This window comes from Asterias rubens, chromosome 3 (genome assembly GCF_902459465.1).
Source record: "Asterias rubens chromosome 3, eAstRub1.3, whole genome shotgun sequence".
NCBI lineage: Eukaryota > Metazoa > Echinodermata > Asteroidea > Forcipulatida > Asteriidae > Asterias > Asterias rubens.
In genome coordinates, this window is record NC_047064.1 from 16,575,769 (window position 1) to 16,595,781 (window position 20,013).

The following is a 20,013-nucleotide window of genomic DNA, read 5'->3' on the forward strand; positions in this document are numbered from 1 at the left end:
ACGATCGTGTATTCGATGTTCGATCGAGGCAAAGTCCTGTGCCTCGATTGAAGTCACAAAAGGGATAGGCAGATTCACCCCACGCAACTTAATTGATTTTTTAAAACATATAAATCGTTAAAAACAATTACTCAAAACATTATTTTATTGTTCACAAACATAATACGTTGGAAGAAAACAAATTCTATTTCCAGGTGACTTTAAACTATAGCCATGGTTATCTTAAAAAAAGAGCGGTGTGCAAAAAAGGGAAAGTAATTGATATAAGGTTAAAGTAACATGAAGGCCTATGCCCTATAGTTTAAAAAGTTTTAACATGTGTACTTTTGTTGTGATGTAGTGTATAATAATGAATTGCGTTGGTTGGTTCAAACATTTTTAATGCCTAAGAGGTAAAAAGCTCAAGCGCAAGCAAGGTCTGATAATATCCTACTTTTCAGAGCGTTTTTTCTGTTTTTTTTTTTTGGGGGGGGGGGGGTGGTTGTGGATATCGGGGTGTTAGTAAGTTAGTTTGTTTGTCTGTCTGTCTGTCTGTCTGTCTGTTTAGATTTGTTTCAATTGTATTCGAGAACTCAAGAGTCACAGAGCCTCCGCACAACCAGTCACAAGGCCAACTCGGAGGGACTCCTCGGATTATTCCAATTATTTTGGGACAAGATAAACTTTCTAAACAGCGCCCTCACGCTACAGGCCATCTTCTGCTTACTTTCGATTACAACCGGTGATGGGGATAGAGGGTAACCAAAGATGCCTTGAGGCACAATGTGCAGGCCATCTTCAAATTTGTCATATTTCACAATACAATAGGGGTTGATAAAAATAATAATAGCAATAATTAGCAATTTTTTGTCTTGAGAGACTTTTTTCTTTACTTCCAAATACACAATACACAAAATAAATGAGGCTGAATTGTTTATAGGCCTATAGTCTAGTCCCATTTTGTGGGAATCCCCCAAAAGGTAATTTAAGTTGTTTCGAAATCCTTGAAGTTGAGCTTTCCATCCACGAAATGTGGGAATTTTTGCCCTGGCTTTTTAGTACATCTCGATTCTCGAATAATGAAGACATTTTCCCCAAATTATATAAACAAAAATGTTTTTTAAATGTGTCTGTATCCAATGATTTTCCTTCAGGTCAAACACTAGGTTTTCATATTTTTATTTCTTTGGTGTCTTTGTTCCTTCATGTTCGTACACACGTACACGCGCACCTTCGTGCGATTTGTGTTGTGTTTTTTAATTGTAAACAAAACTGATATCCGGTGTTTATCTCCGATAGTCTGTACTCAGCTGGTAGAGCAACTCGAACCTGTGCTATTTTGAGAGTTTGTGACCAGACCTAAAGGGAGTCAACAGGGTGACGTCATCAAAGGTTTCCCGAGCCGTGGCACCACAAACCAATCAGCTGCTTTGTATTGTGTCACATGACTGGCAGCGACGGTCATTCTGGACATCAGCAGAAACAACGGACCGTAGAAAGCGAAGTCATCGTAATTTTATTTTGTAAATTTTGATTTATTCTGGTGTGTTTTTCTTTGTGATTTTCACATTTCGAGAAGAGTGTACAATTTCGTAGTAAGTATACTGAATGGTTTGTTTGTGTGACTTATAGAACTGTTTTTATAGTGTGTTTTGCTCATGTTTGTAGTCGGATAGTCGCCATTTTTACCGTGATGAAGGCCAATGTACTTGTTATGCATTGGCATTTCCCTGTGTACGGTGACGGTGTGCTACATAACCGTGCCATCTTCAACGCGTACACAACAAATCAAAGTTTTGTTTCATTCAATATTACAGTTTTATTTTCACAAAATAGCATCTGGACTTATCCAGTAGCTATTCATCTTTTTCCCATTTATATTAGTTTTACATTATTTTTGTGGAATTTAAGTTTGAAAGTTAATTTTTCGGGACAATTTCCGTGCTGTTCTTCGACATAGTTACTGACCTCTATTTTTTTGTTTTTTAAAATGATTCATTGTTCATCACCTATCGGTGACTGACTGGTCGTGCTGTTTGTGTTTTCTAACAAGAAGTGTTCTACTACATATACTAGGATTTGAATGACTGTACATTGCCCATGGCCACAGAATAATATATGAATATTAGTTTTTTTTTTAAAGTGTATCCAACATGCCAAGTTCAACCTAAATAAAAAATAAAAGGAATATTATTAGGAACTAAATTAAATACCTTAACCTAAAACTAAAAGTAACCTGTTTATAGATGTGGTTAAACGGATAACTTTCCGTATGGCGCCACCACCTTTTCACTCATTTTTACAAAAAGGGATTTCTCATTGAGGTAAATTAGATACTATATTATTTCTTATCGAATGAAAAAGTGGTGGCGCCATACGGAAACTTTTCCAAACTGACTTTATAAACGATTTGGGTACTTTTTGTAACACAAAACATAGTGTCCACAGTTAAACATTAAACTTACTCAGTTTGAAGATTGGTAGAAATCTTCCCTTAAAATATTAGGCTACTTGCTGGTGCTATATGTTTTTGAGAAATGAGTAAAATAAGTCACAACAAATTTTTTTTCTTCTCCGTGAGTAAATAAAATTATTTTAGCTTGTACAATACAAATATATGAATCAGTTATGGTAAAATCCAGTTATGGTAAAATACCATAACTTGTTAATATGTTTTTAAATGCTAAAAATTGAGACTAAACATGTGGAAATCAGTCATCCATTTATTTGAAAAATAAGATTTTCGCATTGATTAAATTGCTGTGAATACATTTTACTACTGTCTTAAATCTCTCTGACTTCCATGAAATCTTAAATATCCTTCCAAGGAATTTTTACACAGCTAAACTGGAACGCTATTTGGATCTGTAGGTGACTGACGATGAATCATTGACTTTGATTTTGAGCCCTTAGCTCTGTTGCATGCACAGCAATGCAGTTGAGTAAGTCAATCTGGGACAGGCCACATTTGGCTTCGGGGTATTTGGTGTCAGCTGAATAAGTTCACATGCTGTTGGTTTTTCCATCGAGCATGTGAGATGCCCTGGATGGTGTCATGATACAGTTGCAGCATACTTTCTCCAGTCCAACTAGGAAGCTGTGATTATGACGATCGAAGCTACACAACTGTAATGAACTTGTCAGTCTTCAATTTTGTTGGAGTTGTGGTCAAGTACACAGGACTCAAACTCTAGTGTTTCTGATCAGCAGAGTGTGGGTTCGAGTCCCGGTCTTGACATTGTGCAAGAGACTAAAGTAACTGTTTTTGCTTTGTCCTTCGGATAGGAAGAAAGACGTTAGTTTCGTGTGTAGTGGTATTACATATGCCATAAATGAACCCAGTTACACTGATCGCCAAGAGAAGGGGTTTGCCCCAGTGTTTCTGTCATTGGCACTGGCAGTTACAAAAACGAATCCCACAATTCTAAAACGTTTTTAACAATGTGTCTCAGAGAAAGTAGTGTTGTGTTACATGTGTACGATGAAAAAAGAAATGTCAAGGTAACTTTTGCTGTCGTGATGCGACGCATTTTCAGAGGTCTAAACTCAAAATACTCACTTTTTTTCTTCCTACTCCAGGTGCTGTGATTAGGTTGTTAACATTACAGCGAGTCAAGATGGACAGTAGCAAAGGGAGTGACGAGGTCTCGCCCAACCAATGTAGGAATGGCTGCGGGTTCTATGGTAGTGCCGCTACCGAGGGAATGTGTTCAAAATGTTTTAAAGATCATCAGAGAAAGAAGCAGAATTCACCCGTGCAACCACTAGCTCATGCGTCACATCAAAGTACCAGCTTATCATTTCAAGGTTTCCACGGCAAGGAAAATGACAAAGGTACGGCTTTTAGTACTAGACTTTTTAAACTGAGTTTTAGGCTTAATATCCATAGTGTATGGTCACAATACTATAGAATAGTTGGGCGATATGTTAAGAGTACGCGGTTTGCATGAAATGTAACCGAAAGAGATTGAGATTAGACTCCATAATGTGTGTTCCAACCCCTGGAAATTTGAGTTTGGTGTTTCCCCACTCGCCTACAGATGATGTATGGAACATGGAGGAGAGAGCAAGACTCTAAAGCTCTTTTTAGAAACATCACATTCTGCTTGGTTTCCTCTTCAGGACCCATTAGTTATTCTGAAAATGTGTGGTTTTGGTATGGACAGGGAGAGCCAGAATCAAAGCCATAGTCATGGATTTTTGTGGAAGTGTTGCAACGAGGCAACTTAGACTGGTCCCCTGTCCCTATCAGCAAGGAAAGATGTCAGATGTTCAGGCTAGCGATCGCGAACGTACATGTACATGTACTTCTGAAAAACTGAAAAGTGAAGCTTCACCTACATGTATGTATGAAGATAATTCAAAGGGTGAAGCTTTGACTAACAGTACACATTTGCTGATAGAGTGAAGTGGTCGTGAAATCCTGACCCTATACGTAATTGGCTCAGGTGAAGAAAGGTGATGACGTAAGGAGGTTGGGTTCTGGCTTCCAACTGACGCCTGCATAAACTAGCCAGCCAGATCACTGGGAGTGAATGTTGACAGGTCCTCAGGTGTTAATAACTGGCATCTGACTGGTGGACTACTGGTATAGGGAGAATGAACTGGTTATGGTTATGATCAGTTGTCACACTGGCCCTTTTCGAATCCACGGCTTGGGGCTTTGATTCAGCTTCAGGCTCCGTTCTCTCAACTGAAGCCCTTAGCACGTACGCAAAGCGTGCACTTGTCAAAACCAACGTAGGGACCAAGCTAGCCTGAGCCGAATCTGGAGCCAAAGTCAAGGTTTCGAAAAGGGCCTTAGTGAGCTTGACCCAATTTCATAGAGCTGCTTTTGAAAAGCACAAAGAGTAGGTGTTACTCATCAACAAAATGTGGCTTACCGAAAAAAAGGTTGCCAGCCAAACTGCCATGTCACATGTTCACTTTGTGACTGGTATCCTGCTCAATTCTGCTAAGCACACATTTGTTCAAGCAACATTTTCTGCTCCATAAGCAGCTCTTTGATATTGGGCCCTGGTTCCTAAGTGGTAGTGTTATTCATCTACAAATAATCACAGTGTGTTTCTTTCACACATTGAATCTGTTGGCAAAATGGCAGCTAAAAAAATCCACACACAAACATTACTCTACAAGCCAGACTTCAATGAAATGAGTGACTCCTTTTAACTCTGCAGAATAATCATTGGTAGACCTTGTTTAAAACCATGGCATGGGCTTTGAGTCCAGCTTACATAGGCTCAGTCCGCCTGATAGAAGCTACGATTCTAAAGCATGCCGCCTGATAAAAGCCACAATTCTAAAGCATACTTTCAAAACAAATACAGTAACAACAGCCTAAGGTATAGCCCAAGTCAAAACCATGGTTCAAAACCATAGTTTTGAAACAGTTCACAGCACAAACAACTGAACTTCACTGGAGTCAACTAATTTTACATTTACATCGGTGGTACAGTTGGTTGTTAAAGAATGCAAGACCCACCGAATTTTCTTCCAAAACCGTGTTCGTTCAGTCAAGATTACACCATATTTTTCACACTCTATGATGTATGAGTTTTCCTGTGTCTAAAAATTTTCATAAATTCACTGTTTACGCTTTCTCCCTGATTGGTAGGATGCAAATGTTGGCAGGTTATGAGTGTATGGGTACACAAATAGCTTGAATTTAAAGGCTTTGTAGGCCTATGACCTGATTGCAAGATGCAAATGTTGGCAGCTCTCCCTATGAGTGTACACATATGTTCACATATATGTACACAAATAGCCTGAATTAAAAGGCTTTGTATGACACCCTTGCTTAATCCACAAAAAGTACAATGCATTGTAACCATATAGTTCAGGGTCACACTTTGTTGGTTTGGATCATTGAATCAACCTTCAAGGCATGGTTGTCCATGTGTTATGGTAAACAGGATGACCTTTGAATTGTATGACATGTGTGTGAAGTATTCGTTTTCAATTACACATGTAAATTAAGCTGAACTGGAGGGGTATACAAATGAATGTACATGTATGTACAACATTTTGTAAGGATGGAGTGTAGTTTACACATGTGTGCACGCTACACAGCTGGTGTGTACGTGTGACTGACCATGTACCAATGGTGAATACACTGCTTATGTTTTACTTAGTTACCTGTTCATGTTTGTTGTGTTGTCATTTAGCCTTCGAGAAAGACTCTGCTAGGGTCGAAAGGTCAGGCTATTTTAACTATTTTTTACAATATAATGTATAACAATTTGCTGGTATTATGCAGCTGTTAGAAAATTGTAGAGCAATGACCAAAATAAATGCAAATTTTTACAATGTGTATAGTGTTAGCCAGAGGGGTGTCTGTGGGTCTTTTGGACACCCTGTTGTATGTTGTACATGTACATTGTCATGTTATGCAATGTAAATTTATGTAACTTTGTATTGTACTGTAAGTGAATACAGTTTGGACACCTAGTTTTAAAATTCTCAGCAAATTTGGACACTACAACCTTGTTAAGTATGTACGTACCCTGTATGTTAAATGAATATTTTGAATATCAGTCCATAACAATTAAATGATTCATATGACAACATAAGTTTGTGTGTAGAGTGTATTTGGGTCCATGCACAATGCCAACATGGTCAGACCATCGGGTCAGACAAAGCACATGGTTTACATGTTGTGTATGTTTGCTAGAGTGCTTACGTACAAACTATGTTGGCAGCTGATCAGGATGAACAAAGAATATTGAACATGTGCACTAAGATGTTACATGTACAAGTACGTATTTCATGCTCTAGTTGCAGTTAATGCTAATAGAGTGGTGGTGTTAACAAACAATGTGTAGTAAATTACTGAACTTATGCTGGTATCATGAAAGCTCAACTGATTTCAACTACATGTACACAATGTTCAGAGCTTTGTTGGTTGTCGTCAGCAAGGTCCTTTGGATTTTGTAAGGATTTAATAGTTAAATAGATTTAAAGTTGCTTGAGAAATTGTATTCTTTGGAGCTCCTCGTGAATGTAGTTTATTGTTTTGTTTTTGTTTTGGTTTAAAAGAGTGGTCTCCAAAAAGAAAGAATTTAGTTTCTAAAAATGTGGATTTTGATTTATATTTGTTGATATTACACACATTTTTGACTTACATGTAATGTCCTTTTGATCTGTACGGATTTCAAATTGCAACTGGCGACCTTATTGTATAGCACTGAGTTGGAGATATGGATTTGTAAGATTTGTTTTCAAGGTGTCTGTTTTTCGACAAGTTTTCAATATTTGCAATCTTTATTTGTCTTTGAACAGCCTCATCTAGCCTCATCCGCACCAGCAACACAGACACTAGCTCTCTACTATCCACCTCCTCAATTACAAACACAGCAACAACGGCCCTCAGCAATCCAGCCAGTAATGCCAACGAGAGAGTGCAAGGAGCGCCGGAGGTAGAGGGCGCCACAGCCAAGAGTACCGTGGACGAGATCGAGCTGCCATCATGTCCGTCGCCGAGCACTAGCTCCTCAGATTCCCCGGATGGGTCTGACAGCCCGGACAAGGGCAAAAAGAAAAAGAATAGATGTGTGACTTGCCGCAAGAAAGTTGGACTCACAGGTAAGACAAGATCAAGATCAACTCTTGAAGATGATCAAAACATACTGATCGAAACTTTGAGTTATCAACCACTGGTTCTTCTCAGAACAAACACTGCTCAACAAATAACATTTACACATGTTGCTACTGCAAGCCTCAATGACTATACTCCCACCATTCAAAGTTACAAATCCTACGTAGAGCAACAGAGTTGTCACACAGCAATTTCATTACTCAGGTTTTTGGGGGACTGATTTTAGGATATTCTTGAGCACTCGGAAGTCAAGCCTTCACCAAAGAAAGAAATCATGCATCTTTAATTTGACCTCTTTAAGTGAAGTGAAGTAGGTCAAACCTTGGCATTTTGGTTGGAGCTGCTTGTGACCGCTATGATCTCTGAAGGGTTTGAGAAGTTGCAGTGCCGTTTCAAGAAGAAAGTTTTTAAGCTTTACAATTAGCTCTCATCAAAGTCCAAGATCATCTGGGGGTATTTCTGTCTGTATAAAGATGTACTCAATTTTATGATTGTAAAGATTGACAAGTTTTTCTTTGTTTTGGTCTTTCTGTTGTCAGGTTTTGAATGTCGGTGTGGAGGCCTCTTTTGCAGTATACATCGCTACTCCGACAAGCACGATTGTAAATTTGATTACCGGTTGCACGGCCAAGAGGAAATAAGGAAAAACAATCCCGTCATCGTCGGCGAGAAAATCCAAAAACTGTAATCTTTGCAGATATATGTATATTATAGATAATACAATATATCCCTTCGACTGTGGACTTTACACAGTGTTTTTGATAGATCAAAAATTGTACGTCTCTCCAAAAGGGACTCCCAGCACCCTTTTATCAGAGCGAAATTTCCTCCTTGTTGTCATTTTTTTATCGTCATTGTTGTGGTTTTTTCATCAGCTCAATCGTCATCTGTAGATCAATTAATTCTCATAAACAGACTCAGCATTTAAAGCCAGCCGAGGGGTTTCAACATGTCTGCGATGTCATTGAGTTGAGAAGCAGATTAGAGAAAAAGAGTAGGTTTTTAGATTTTCTTTTTTTTGTTGGCAGAGAAGCAAATACCATGGTTTGGTCTTAGATGTTGTAAACTTGTCTGTTTGTGCAATGCTTGGACAATAACCTTTAAGCTGTGAGTCAGTAGTGATGGACAGTCTGCCTTTCGGTAGCATTACCACAGATCAGACCAAGGTGTTGTTCCATGTGAAAGAGATTTTCACGAGAAGTCTCAGGACATGGGGAGATTATTGAAACAGTACAGTGGTTTATGATTAAGACCAGGCATGACTGCGCTCAGAACCACACTCCATAAACTAAAAGCACAAAACCTAGTTGAGCAAAGAAAAACTTGTTTAATAAAACAAATTTTTGTTCCAACACTAATTTAAGCTTTTTCAGAAGTTAGGAAAGTCAAAATGGGTGATTAACAGAAATATGATGCTTAAACAATTCTGGGACAATGAAAGCAACAGCACTGGAAAGCAATGCAAGTGACAAGTGAGAAAAGTTCTTGTACACAAGAACTGGTGACATTATACTGGGTAATGTAAGCAGCAAAAAATCATGAGAAGAAAACAACAACGCCCAGTTAATAGTACCAGTTTAGATAGATTGATAATTAAACTTGAAATATCAGTCAATCATTTCTTTAGTGGTGGACACCAGAAACCACAGGTTTTGGACAACCTTTTCATTTTTTATTTTTTTTTCTGAAAATGTTATAATTGAGACAAAATGCATTTTTCCTTAATATATTTAAAAAACTATGTGTCTGTTATGCTTGTTATATGTCGGTTTGTAGCTTATTAACACTATTTACTACATCTTTTTTTTTTTTTTATCGTTTTCTTTCGCTAAAATCTGTCATCACCACAAGTTGTGTTAGTTTTGATCTTATAGCAACTTTACAAGTATTTGATTCTGTCAAACAAAATTGATGTCAAAACATAAATTGCCCAAGCATTGTCCACACATTTAAGTGAAGTTAATGTACCAACTAACCGTGTAATGTTATTTCAAGGTATATGCAAGTATTTTCTTGATGCATTGTTTTGTTTGTTACAAATGGGAGGGGAAAAGTCTGAACATGGACAAACTTATCTATGCTCTGTTTAAAGCAGGAGCATTGTCATTGGGGGATGTTTGGTACTCCCCAATCGTGTATACCTACGTACGTGAAAATAAATTGACCACGGTTAAGAACCTTATCTCTTCCAACAGTGGCCTAGACTCCATTGCAAATTGAGCAAATCTAGCGGCTTCTCCTGGTTACCACTCTCATTAAAGCACCATGGGTTATAGCTCTACTCTCTACATCAGTAGGCTTGTGTGTGTGTGTGCCTCAAAATGTCACAGATATTGGGGTGTGGGGTTGGTTGTCTTTAGAAACACACTGATATAGTAGGAGAGTTGGATTTTGTTGATGGTTATGCATTGTATGTAGAGGAAAGCAGCAATGACAATGTTCTATCCATTATCACAATTTCTACAAACCATATAAAGACAAAACTGAGAAGCATCACCATTTATGTAAGTGTTGGTTTGAAGGCCAACACTGAACTGTCCTGCCACATAACTGATGTCACCATTATGTACAATTCTTTACATTAGAAAACATTACTCTGCGTTACTTTGTACCCATACTGGGATTCTGTTTTTTTTCTCTTTGATAAGCAGTGTGCGCTGGTCAAACATTCAAGCGGCACTTCTAAAAACCTAACTGTATCCTCATTGAAACAGCTAACTGAAGTAGCAACATTTCTATTTTGACATCTTGAGGCTCGCAAATAATGCTAGTGACTGGCGTTTAGCAGTTACCTGCTCGATGTACCTTTGACCTAACCTGCCACGACAATACTGTGTGTGTAGAGACGCATTAGTCTCATTTCCTACAGTATCAGAACAGTCTGGTAGTTATGCATCATTCACATGTTTCTAGTAGCCAATCAAATATTTTGATTTGTAAGACCAGTGCCTGTGTCTATCTTTACGAATAAAGACTGGGGACCAGTCTATATTTCTGGACGCCAACTTTGATAATCACTGTAAAGCATATTGATCATAAACGTCAATATCAGATGTGTAAAAACAAATAGTAATAATAACAAATAAGCAAGATGTTTTACAATTCTTTAAAAAAAAAATACAGCCCCTTCATCCTTTTGGGGGCCATTTTCATAGAGATGCTAAGCTCACAATTGTTGCTAAGCTCAACAAACAAATTGCTCAGCGGTTACCAGCCACATTGCCACGTCGTTTATTTTATGTGTGATTGGTTGCCCCAAGCCACTTTTTTTTTGCCAAGCAAATAATGTTTGTTTTTTTAAGTTATATGTTTACTGCTTAGCAACTCCATGGAATTGGGTCCCGGGTGGATATTAACCTATTAGGCAGTACTCTAGATGTGTATTATACTATTTCCTATTTGAAAATTTTTAATTTTAACAATCACTTTGACTGCATGCAATTGTGGTATTTAAAGGAACAGAGTTCAATTTACATAAAAAAGTTTAACAGTGGTATATTATGCTAGTCTAGAATCATGCAAATTATACAAATTTATTAATACGTCTAGCTAAATGGTTTTACTTTTTTCTTCGTTTTACCTGGTAATAATTAAAGTACATACACAATAATGAAAGGATGGGAAACACTTTAAGAGTATGTTAGTTTTTCGGTCATTCATCCATATTCTAAACTGCTCTCATATTTAAGATGTCTGATTAAAATTTGATGTAAAATAGCCACACAATGGATCTGGGCGTAATTTCATGGTTACTAGTGAGCTCTCAATTTATAAGCTTCCAGGCATCAGTTTCATGTACTATGCAGTATTTTTTAATCCAGCTTTGAGCAGCAAACTCCCTCCTCATATCATTATACATACGTTTGTGCAAGCCTCTTAATCACTTTGGTTCTTATTATAGCCATAAATTTAGACCTCATCTGAATTTCAAAAACATATTTGATTTGTTTCTGTACTACACTACAGTAAGCTGCAAACTCCGCGCACATGTAACGCAAGTTTACAATAACCCATAATGTAGTGTATAAATGCACTTAGATGTTCATCCACTGACTCAAAAAAGGTATTTCATAACTGACTGCATTTTGGCCAGTAAGGAAGTGTGTTAACTGAGCCCAATTTCATGGCTTTGCTTACCGCCGAAATTCTGCGCTTATGGTCGCAAAGCGTAGAATGCCTAGTTATGTGGAGTAACACGTGCACAAGCAAAAATTCTCTGCTAACCTTTGAAAGAGAAAGATGCTTGATGTAAGCACAGAAATCATGGCTTCAGTAAGCGCCGATTCTTTGCCTACGGTTGGCAGAGCCATGAAATTAGGCCCTGGCGGTTAATTGCACCAAAGACAATTACTTTCAAACCCCCAACACAACTGTGTTAGGCTAAGAATGTGTGCGTCCAAGTTGTGTGTGAGGTTTTAGTTCATGAGATATCGCCTAAAATCTCAGGGCCGAATGGCCATGTTGAGGTGAGGGCTACACTGATTGTGGGTTGTCAACCTAATGTACATGTACTACCACCAGGGGCATGTTGCCATCTACTCCTGGGGCTGTAGCGGGGTTACCCCCTTTACAGTCCGTATGGATGTATAGGCATGGGTATCATCAACTAGGAAGTCTGGCTGGTAGAGCAGAATGCACTACTTTCCCAGTTCTAAATACACAAAGTACACTTTAATCTTTACACAATGAACTATGCTTCTCACACAATAGGCATGGATTACTTGGCGGCAACCTTAATCGGAACTTCCACCATTAAATGTTAATCACAATTTTTGAAAAGATGGAAAACTTTCTTTGTAGAAATTCATTTTTGATGTTGAAATATTTCACATGTTAGATTGGCACTGTATTGGATGGTTTTGTTAATTTATTTATTTATTATTTTTTCTTCAACAATTAAGTTTCTTTTTTACTGCATGAATGAAGATCGGATCTTGGAAAAACAAACTGTTTGATGTGTCGTTCATAGTAGTGTTGATAAAAAAAACCAAAAAATAATTTCAGTGGAGAAACTACAAATGTAATCAGAGTAAAGAAGTCTTATAGCAAAACAAAATAATAATATTAAAATAAAAAATAACATTGTATGAGTAGCAGTTAAATATTAAAAAAACAAACGTAAGAAAAACTCAATCTCTTAAAATCGGTGTCGGGCCTACCATTTGTAATCTTATTGACGGCCTCCTTACATTCTATGTACACGTGTATGTCTCGATATTTTGTTCTCAACTTACCTAAAAAGCAAGTGCTTCCACGGTTAAAGGGATTATTAAAACGAGTGGATAGTTCATTACATTTGCACAATGCATGGTGTAACACATAGGTTTTTAAAGTATTATTTTACTGTGCTGCAATTGTAAATTTGTTAAAGAGTTTGTGGGCGGAAAGCTTGATGTACATCAGGGAATGAGAATTTTCAGACTTTGAATTCAGACTTTACAGACAAAATAAAATAAATAGTTAAATAAGTCGGGCTGTTTGATCTACTTCCCTAGCGCTTCTCCCGAAAGCTCCTTAGAATTTACATCAGGTCGCGTTTCGACGATTATGTGACCATTAACTGTTCAGGTTGAATGTGCCATTGGTCAATCACTGGCCATTGGCTGTAACAGTTATTTTGTAAAAGGCAGTGGACACCATTGGTCATTACTCAAAATAATTATTATCATAAAACCTTACTTGGTAACAAGTAATGGGGAGCTTTTGATAGTATAAAACCATCTGAGAAGCGGCCCCTCTGAAGTAACATGGCAGAAATGAGCAGGATACCAGTCAGAAATTGTGCGCGTCTTGGTATTTTGTAGCCATTCTTTGTGCTTAAGCTGCTCTATGACTTTGGGTCCTCGCTGCGGACTGTTTTTGTCAGCAGTGACTCGCATCTCACCCCTGATGTTGTTACAAATGCATCACAGTACTACAACCACAGCATAATACACTGGGTAATTTAAACCAAATCACCCAAAAAATAAGTAATGTTTTACTTTCTGCTTATAAGGCCTACTGAGTGACCTTAAGCCAAGTTTATACTTCAGATTGTTGTTTAAAAAATGAGTACGTAGAAGTATGATGGTATGATTCTATGAACATGACATGGATCATGGTAGGGTATGAACCACTGTTGAATATGACCCCTTTTCTCTGATATTACAAGGTTTCCAAGATGTTGTTTGAAAGTAAATTCCTGACAAATATGTTGAGAATTTTGTTTGGGCAGTTGAGTGTGTTCACGTTAGACAGGATTTAATTGATGTTATATTTGAATATGATTTTGGCTTTAATGGTACAGAATATATGTTGGAACTAAACAAAATTACAGAAAACCAATTTTCTCAGTTATTTGGAAATAACATGAATCTGGATTCAGTTTGAAACAATACTTTCTATGGCTACATGATCAAAACATTACACAAAATCTGCACTGAGGCCTATTAAATCAAATTTTTGAAAGGTAAATTTTTGTTCCCATATTTATTTGAGACAGAAAATAATGTCATTTGGCCTGCAGTTGGTTTAAGTTGGGTGGAAGGAGATACTTCTCAAATTTAAGTCAGGAAAATTTTACCGTAATGATTTAAATGATTTGAAAGGAATTAGCTTGTATTGTTTGCTTTATTTATTGTTTTCTGTTTGTGTTACTACATGTGTATGTCGCTCTTCAACCCTGAATAACCTATTGTGCATCAAACTTGATGTGATACTTTTTTCCTGTTTTTGTTGTTGCCGTTTATAGTTTTTAAACAGCTGTAGTAATTGTGCATTCATTATGAAAATGGTTTTACGTTTTATTTACTAATGTATGTTCAATGCATCAGGCTATCACACAATATACAAATCTTAATAAATTGATAAATATGATAATAACTCGATATGGTTTTTGTCATAATTTATATAGAATATAAAGTAAGGTGTATTGAATATGCTTAATGACTTTCGGTAAATATTTACGCAACATTATCATACATGTACATCTCATACATTTTGTGAACTACGAAGTGACTTTGCACGGATTGTTTCAGGCTGATGACTTATGCTTGTGAGCTACAGAAAGTACATTGGTTTGGAAATGAAACCAAACAAAATTTAAATAATACAGGCAGTGGAATAACTAAAGACCCCTCTCCCATATGAAATCTGGACTTTTTAATCTGGAGATTTTAAATTACCAGAGTAAAGTGTTAAATACAGGCTGAGGTAGTGTGACAATATCAATGTTTTCAAAGTAGTACATTTACAGGCAGACAATACTAGGTTTTACACTCGAATCAATCTTGGTATACTTAAAGGCAGTGGACACTATTGGTAATTACTCAAAATAATTATTGGCATAAAACCTTTCTTCGTGACGAGTAATGTGGAGAGGTTGGTGGTATAAAACTTTGTGGGAAACAGCTCCCTCTGAAGTGCCATAGTTTTCGAGAAAGAAGTAATTTTCCACGAATTTGATTTTGAGACCTCAGATTTAGAACTTGAGGTCTCGAAATCAACCATCTATACGCACACAACTTCGTGTGACAAGGGTGTTTTTTCTTTCATTATTATCTCGCAATGACCGATTGAGCTCAAATTTTCACAGGTTTGTTATTTTATGCATATGTTGAGATATACACCAACTGTGAAGGCTAGTCTTTGACAATTACCAATAGTGTCCACTGCCTTTAACATGAATGCAAATGGAAACTTCCAGTTTTACTTGGTTAGAAGTCCCCCTAGAAAACATTGGTACACCCAGTCACCTGTCCAACAACTTGGTTCTTGAAAACATAGTTACTGGACACTTTTGGTAATTACTCAAAATTTATATTAGCAAAACAACTTACTTGTTAAAGAGCAAAAGGGAAGTTGTTGATAGTGTAAAACATTGTAGAGAAACGACTCCCCCTCAAGTAACATAGTTTTGAGAAAGAAGTAATTTGTGACTCTGAAAAAGACATCAGGCCTGAAGCCTCTTAAGTTTGTGTAACAAGGGCCCCTTTTCTTGTTATTTTCTTGTAATTTCACGACAAAGTGTTATTTTATGCATATGTTGAGATTTACCAAGTGAGCATACTGGTCTTTTACAATTACCAAACATGCCCAGTGCTTACTGCAGTACAGGTACTTCCTACAGTCTTATTGCTGTATATAGTGTCCGACCATCATTAGTTTCACCTCATCGTGAACCCATTCCCACATCCTGAACAAGTAGCACCACCTTAATTACTAATCAATCAACCTGAAAGTCCGTGGATGATCTTCCAGTCATCTCAAATCCGTGAATCAATTTTATGAGACCTCCAGTCAGTGCGAGCGGCCATCGTTTGTCAACCATGAAAGAATGCAACCATGCAGACCAAATACCAACTCAGACACAGTGTGGTACTTAGCCTATAAAGCATCTTAGAATTAAACAAAGATCTTATACAGCACCTTTTGCAATAACGTATCAATGCGCTTTACATTAGTGCCCATGTCATTGGGCCAATAACATTCCTTTTACTGTCTCAGCTACTTGTGGAGTATACAGCTCTGAGCTGCTTTGAAGGCTTTTTCAAAAACAATATCAACCTCTACCCTTGCAGGAACCCAATTATACCCCTGGGTGAAGAGAAGTATAGCAAAGTATCTTGCTCAGGGACTCGAGTGCCATGACTAGGATTCGAACCCACAACCTGTTGGCTTAAAGGAACTTGCAATGCTCAAAACCACTCGGCCATGTCACACAACAGAATAAAGCAGTGCTCGACTTAGCAACTGCGGCTTTGAACACCATGGGAACAAGTGTGTTGGAGCACAGCCATAGCCGCAACAGCCATTTTGAACATTGGCTTATTACCGTCCCATGATTGGACACACACAGAATTATACCCTCAATTTCTCCACAATTATTTCAGATTTCCAAAGAAAGAACATGTTGTGACTTCCCTGGAACCTTTGGATGTCCACATCAACCTCGCATCTTAAGTTTGTCAAAAGGTGTATCACAGTATATAGACTCGCATCGTTTAGGGTTGCAGAGACTAACCCCTTTATAAACAGGAAGGTTGCACTAGTAAAAGAGGACAGCAAAAAACAATAATCCAAAAACAAAACGTAGAAATTCAGTACTTCAAATTTGCTTTTTATAAGCAGAATCTCTTTGTATCAGTGCTCTTTATAAATTGAGAGTTAGCTTTTTAATCTTTTCTCAACAGAAACACAAGCAAATCTTTCTCAGGTGGCGATGAACGGTGCCAGCATTTTTTGGGCAGAATGACTTATTCTAATGAAGGCCACGTTCCTACAGCTGGCACCGTTCACTGACTCATCTGTTTGAAGGGAAAAGGGAAATACTTGGAAGAGGGTTCTCTGTCTTCTGTTTGACTCAGATCCTGGTCCAGGTCACGCAAAGTTTTTTTAATTTATACTCCAGATAGGGGAATATAAACATTGTGTGCTGTACCAACAAATTTAACCAAAAGAAGACAATCAGAGCATTCGATGATCAAAATGCTGAGTTGTCAACAACCAGAACCAACACTACTCAAAAAAGATTTACACATTTTGCTACCCCAAACCTCACCTAATTATAGCTCCAAGCATGCAAAGTTTCTAATCCTACAAAAGATTGGACTGACTTTTTTAACAATAACTTTAACAAAATCAGCAAGTTCCAGCGTCACAACAATATAGAACCATGAAATTGCTCTTAACAAAAGAACTGGAAAAACTACAGATCAAATATGGCTACCTTATACTAACATTATCATCATGACACTTGGTACAAAACATACCCAAAAGACTTGAGTGACAGAACAATCTGGGAATGGCACACTTATTGGAATACCAGAAAACACCAAAAGTTGCATTTGAATGACAAGATAAAGTTATTTCACTACTTGAAAGATATTTGGGAAAAAGCTAGGAAAAGACAAACAAATAAACTATAGTTGATGTCTTATCCGTGATTACTCGATATTAGCGACTCTATTCATCACAAGTAAAATCAAAAGTTGAGATCTTCAAGGAACCTTAACAGCCCGCTACGCTTGAACACAACCAAAACGTCACCACATTTCCGCATCCCATTGAGTGACTCAGTGGACCAATAGTCCACCATCTGCGAGTCGCAGGTTTATATAATGAAGACAGTACGATGCATACACAGGAGGCAGTCATAACGAATAAGTTACACCCGACAGGAAAGTGGTCAGGATGGGGTAGATGAGTTATACGCACAGTAGCTTCAGGGGATGTAATACACTGACAATGATTGAGGCAGGGAATGCATCCAAGATGTTGGCTGCTAGTGTAAAGGAAGGTGTTGAAGCTCCCAGGGTTGTATCATTGTATTGATAGTTCCTGTATAATGGCGCCATCTGCTGCACGCCCAAAGTTTTCTGCTGCTTCTGGCTGCCAAGCTGGCATACGTTTGTGTGTAAATTAAAGGGAAGATAGGTTATACTGTACCATTGGTTATAATTATTACAAAGATTAACCGTACAAGTTTACTTGGGAAGATGTTGATCAAAAAACAATTCTCTTGGAAGGAATGTGGTTTTAGAGAGAGCGATTTGAACAAAATTCCATCTGAGAAACTTTTCTGCTTGATTATTTTCTCATAACCCCGATGGGTCATTTTTCCTGCGTGAAAAACCTGGCACATGGGCCTTGATTCAAGGCTGTTGGCGGAGTGTGCCCCGGCCGGGTTACGGCACGATTCGGCAACAATTAATGCATGCAGTGCATACACGAACAATGTATACATTATGTACAGTACATTGTACAGCGAGAACAGTGCAAAGTATCTAGTACGGTCGGTCTTTTACCCTAGTAATGTACACCGTATGGTACATAAACATGTAAATACGCTGTACACATACATGTACATGTATATATACACGCTTCGCGTTTTGTTTAGAGTGCGCTGGCAGAATTCAGTGGGGACTCGCACTATGCCGGTTGTCGCTGGCTGGAGCGCCTTCATCAAGGCTAGTCTTAATATGGAATTACATCATCATACTTCAAAACAATTGAGACAAGAAAGAACAATTGTCAAAATCCAAAGTCAATTGCCCAATCATCTTATATTTGTGCAGTTGAACATTAAAAGCAGTCAGGGTAAACAATTTTCTCTTGCTACATTGTCAACAAAGTTTATTGGCCCCAAATAATCATGCAAAAAGTATAAAAAATAGGTAAACTACATGAAATATAAATTTTTGTTTTACCCATTACACCGATGTGTGTTAAGCACTGCATTACTCAGTACTTTCACCGAGTTCTGTGAAAACAAATCACAGGCATATTACTCGAGTGGGATTTGAACCCAAGACCTTTGTAACTCTAGAGCAGTGTCATTCCAACTAGACCACCCAGATTGCCCGGTAGCTAGAGGCAGCCTGTACCATAATGATATCATTAAATAGGTAAACTGTACATTACATTGTACATGTAAATAGGTAGACTGTACACAAGTTTCCTTTTCCCTCTAAATAAACTCCTTTAATTCCGACAAACATTCAATAAGGACACTCTCTGCTTCACAATACAATAGGCAAGTTTAAAATATAATACTTTGAAACTTTATATTTTAGTATAAAACTAAGTATAGGTTTTTCCCCTTGAAATAAATGTCACAGTTGTAGCCACAAAAGGGTGGGTCGGGTTCTTGAACATAACAGGTGCATTCTGAGCCATGTTTTGAGCTGTTAATGATTCTTTTCTCATTTTACTTTTGTTTTCACTTGATAAAAAAAAAATTCCACTAGCCATTTTTTACTCTTTCAGTGCTCAATTTTTGTTTGCGTTTTGAACCAAACAAACGACCATCTTTTTTAGCCTTTTTGAAAGCTTGCATAAAAAAAGGAATAATAATTTGTAAAAAAGAAAAAAAAAAAAAAAGAAGGGATCTTGCTGATTTGTGTTGCCTTGGTACGTATGTACATGATTTTTTTCTTGAGAATGCCCTTTCGATGGGTCGCACTTATACAACTGAAGAAATTTGTTGAGTACATGTACGGTAGTGGTGCTTTTGGAATACATAAAATAAATTGTACATGTTCAATTGTTTTTGTTCTTCAATTGTAAGACAAAAACTGGCGGGGGGGGGGGGAGGGTGGGGGATAGTGTATACTAGCCCATCACCCATTTACACCATTGGTATTGGATCTCTCTAGAGAACCTAAAAACACACTTTGAGACGATTTCAGGAGAAGAGCTGGTATTACAGTTAATAAGCATCTATTGAAGAATACTGTGTTCTTATAATGCTTTTAAATATAGTACCCTTGTAAATAAAACAATAACAAATTCATGCAGTACATATTTGGGTGTCCTTCAGGACTAATCTTACATTAAAAAAAAAAAAAAAAAAATTCAATCACATCTCATGTCAATTGATAAAATTAATGGTTAGTAAGTAGTTGTTACGCGATAAATTAAGGCATCATTAATATCTCTCCCGTACTTGCTCAAAGCGGTTG

The 20,013-nt window shown here is 37.5% G+C and overlaps 1 protein-coding gene across 1 annotated transcript; it reads left to right on the top strand.

The window, feature by feature from the left end:
* The first annotated feature begins 1,443 nt into the window (after positions 1 to 1,443).
* On the top strand, positions 1,444 to 11,290 carry LOC117287833 (AN1-type zinc finger protein 6-like). Its single transcript, XM_033768373.1, has 4 exons — positions 1,444 to 1,574; positions 3,559 to 3,813; positions 7,258 to 7,560; positions 8,113 to 11,290. The coding sequence occupies exons 2-4, from the start codon at positions 3,597 to 3,599 to the stop codon at positions 8,259 to 8,261; spliced, it is 669 nt and encodes a 222-aa protein (XP_033624264.1). The 5' UTR covers positions 1,444 to 1,574; positions 3,559 to 3,596; the 3' UTR covers positions 8,262 to 11,290.
* Positions 11,291 to 20,013: the final 8,723 nt, after the last annotated feature.

Bases quoted from the DNA above. Each gene is read 5' to 3' on its own strand.
- LOC117287833 (XM_033768373.1), top strand. From the start codon at position 3,597: ATGGACAGTAGCAAAGGGAGTGACGAGGTCTCGCCCAACCAATGTAGG. The intron at 3,814-7,257 runs GTACGGCTTTTA...GTCTTTGAACAG, and splicing joins CGGCAAGGAAAATGACAAAG to CCTCATCTAGCCTCATCCGC. The intron at 7,561-8,112 runs GTAAGACAAGAT...TTCTGTTGTCAG, and splicing joins CAAGAAAGTTGGACTCACAG to GTTTTGAATGTCGGTGTGGA.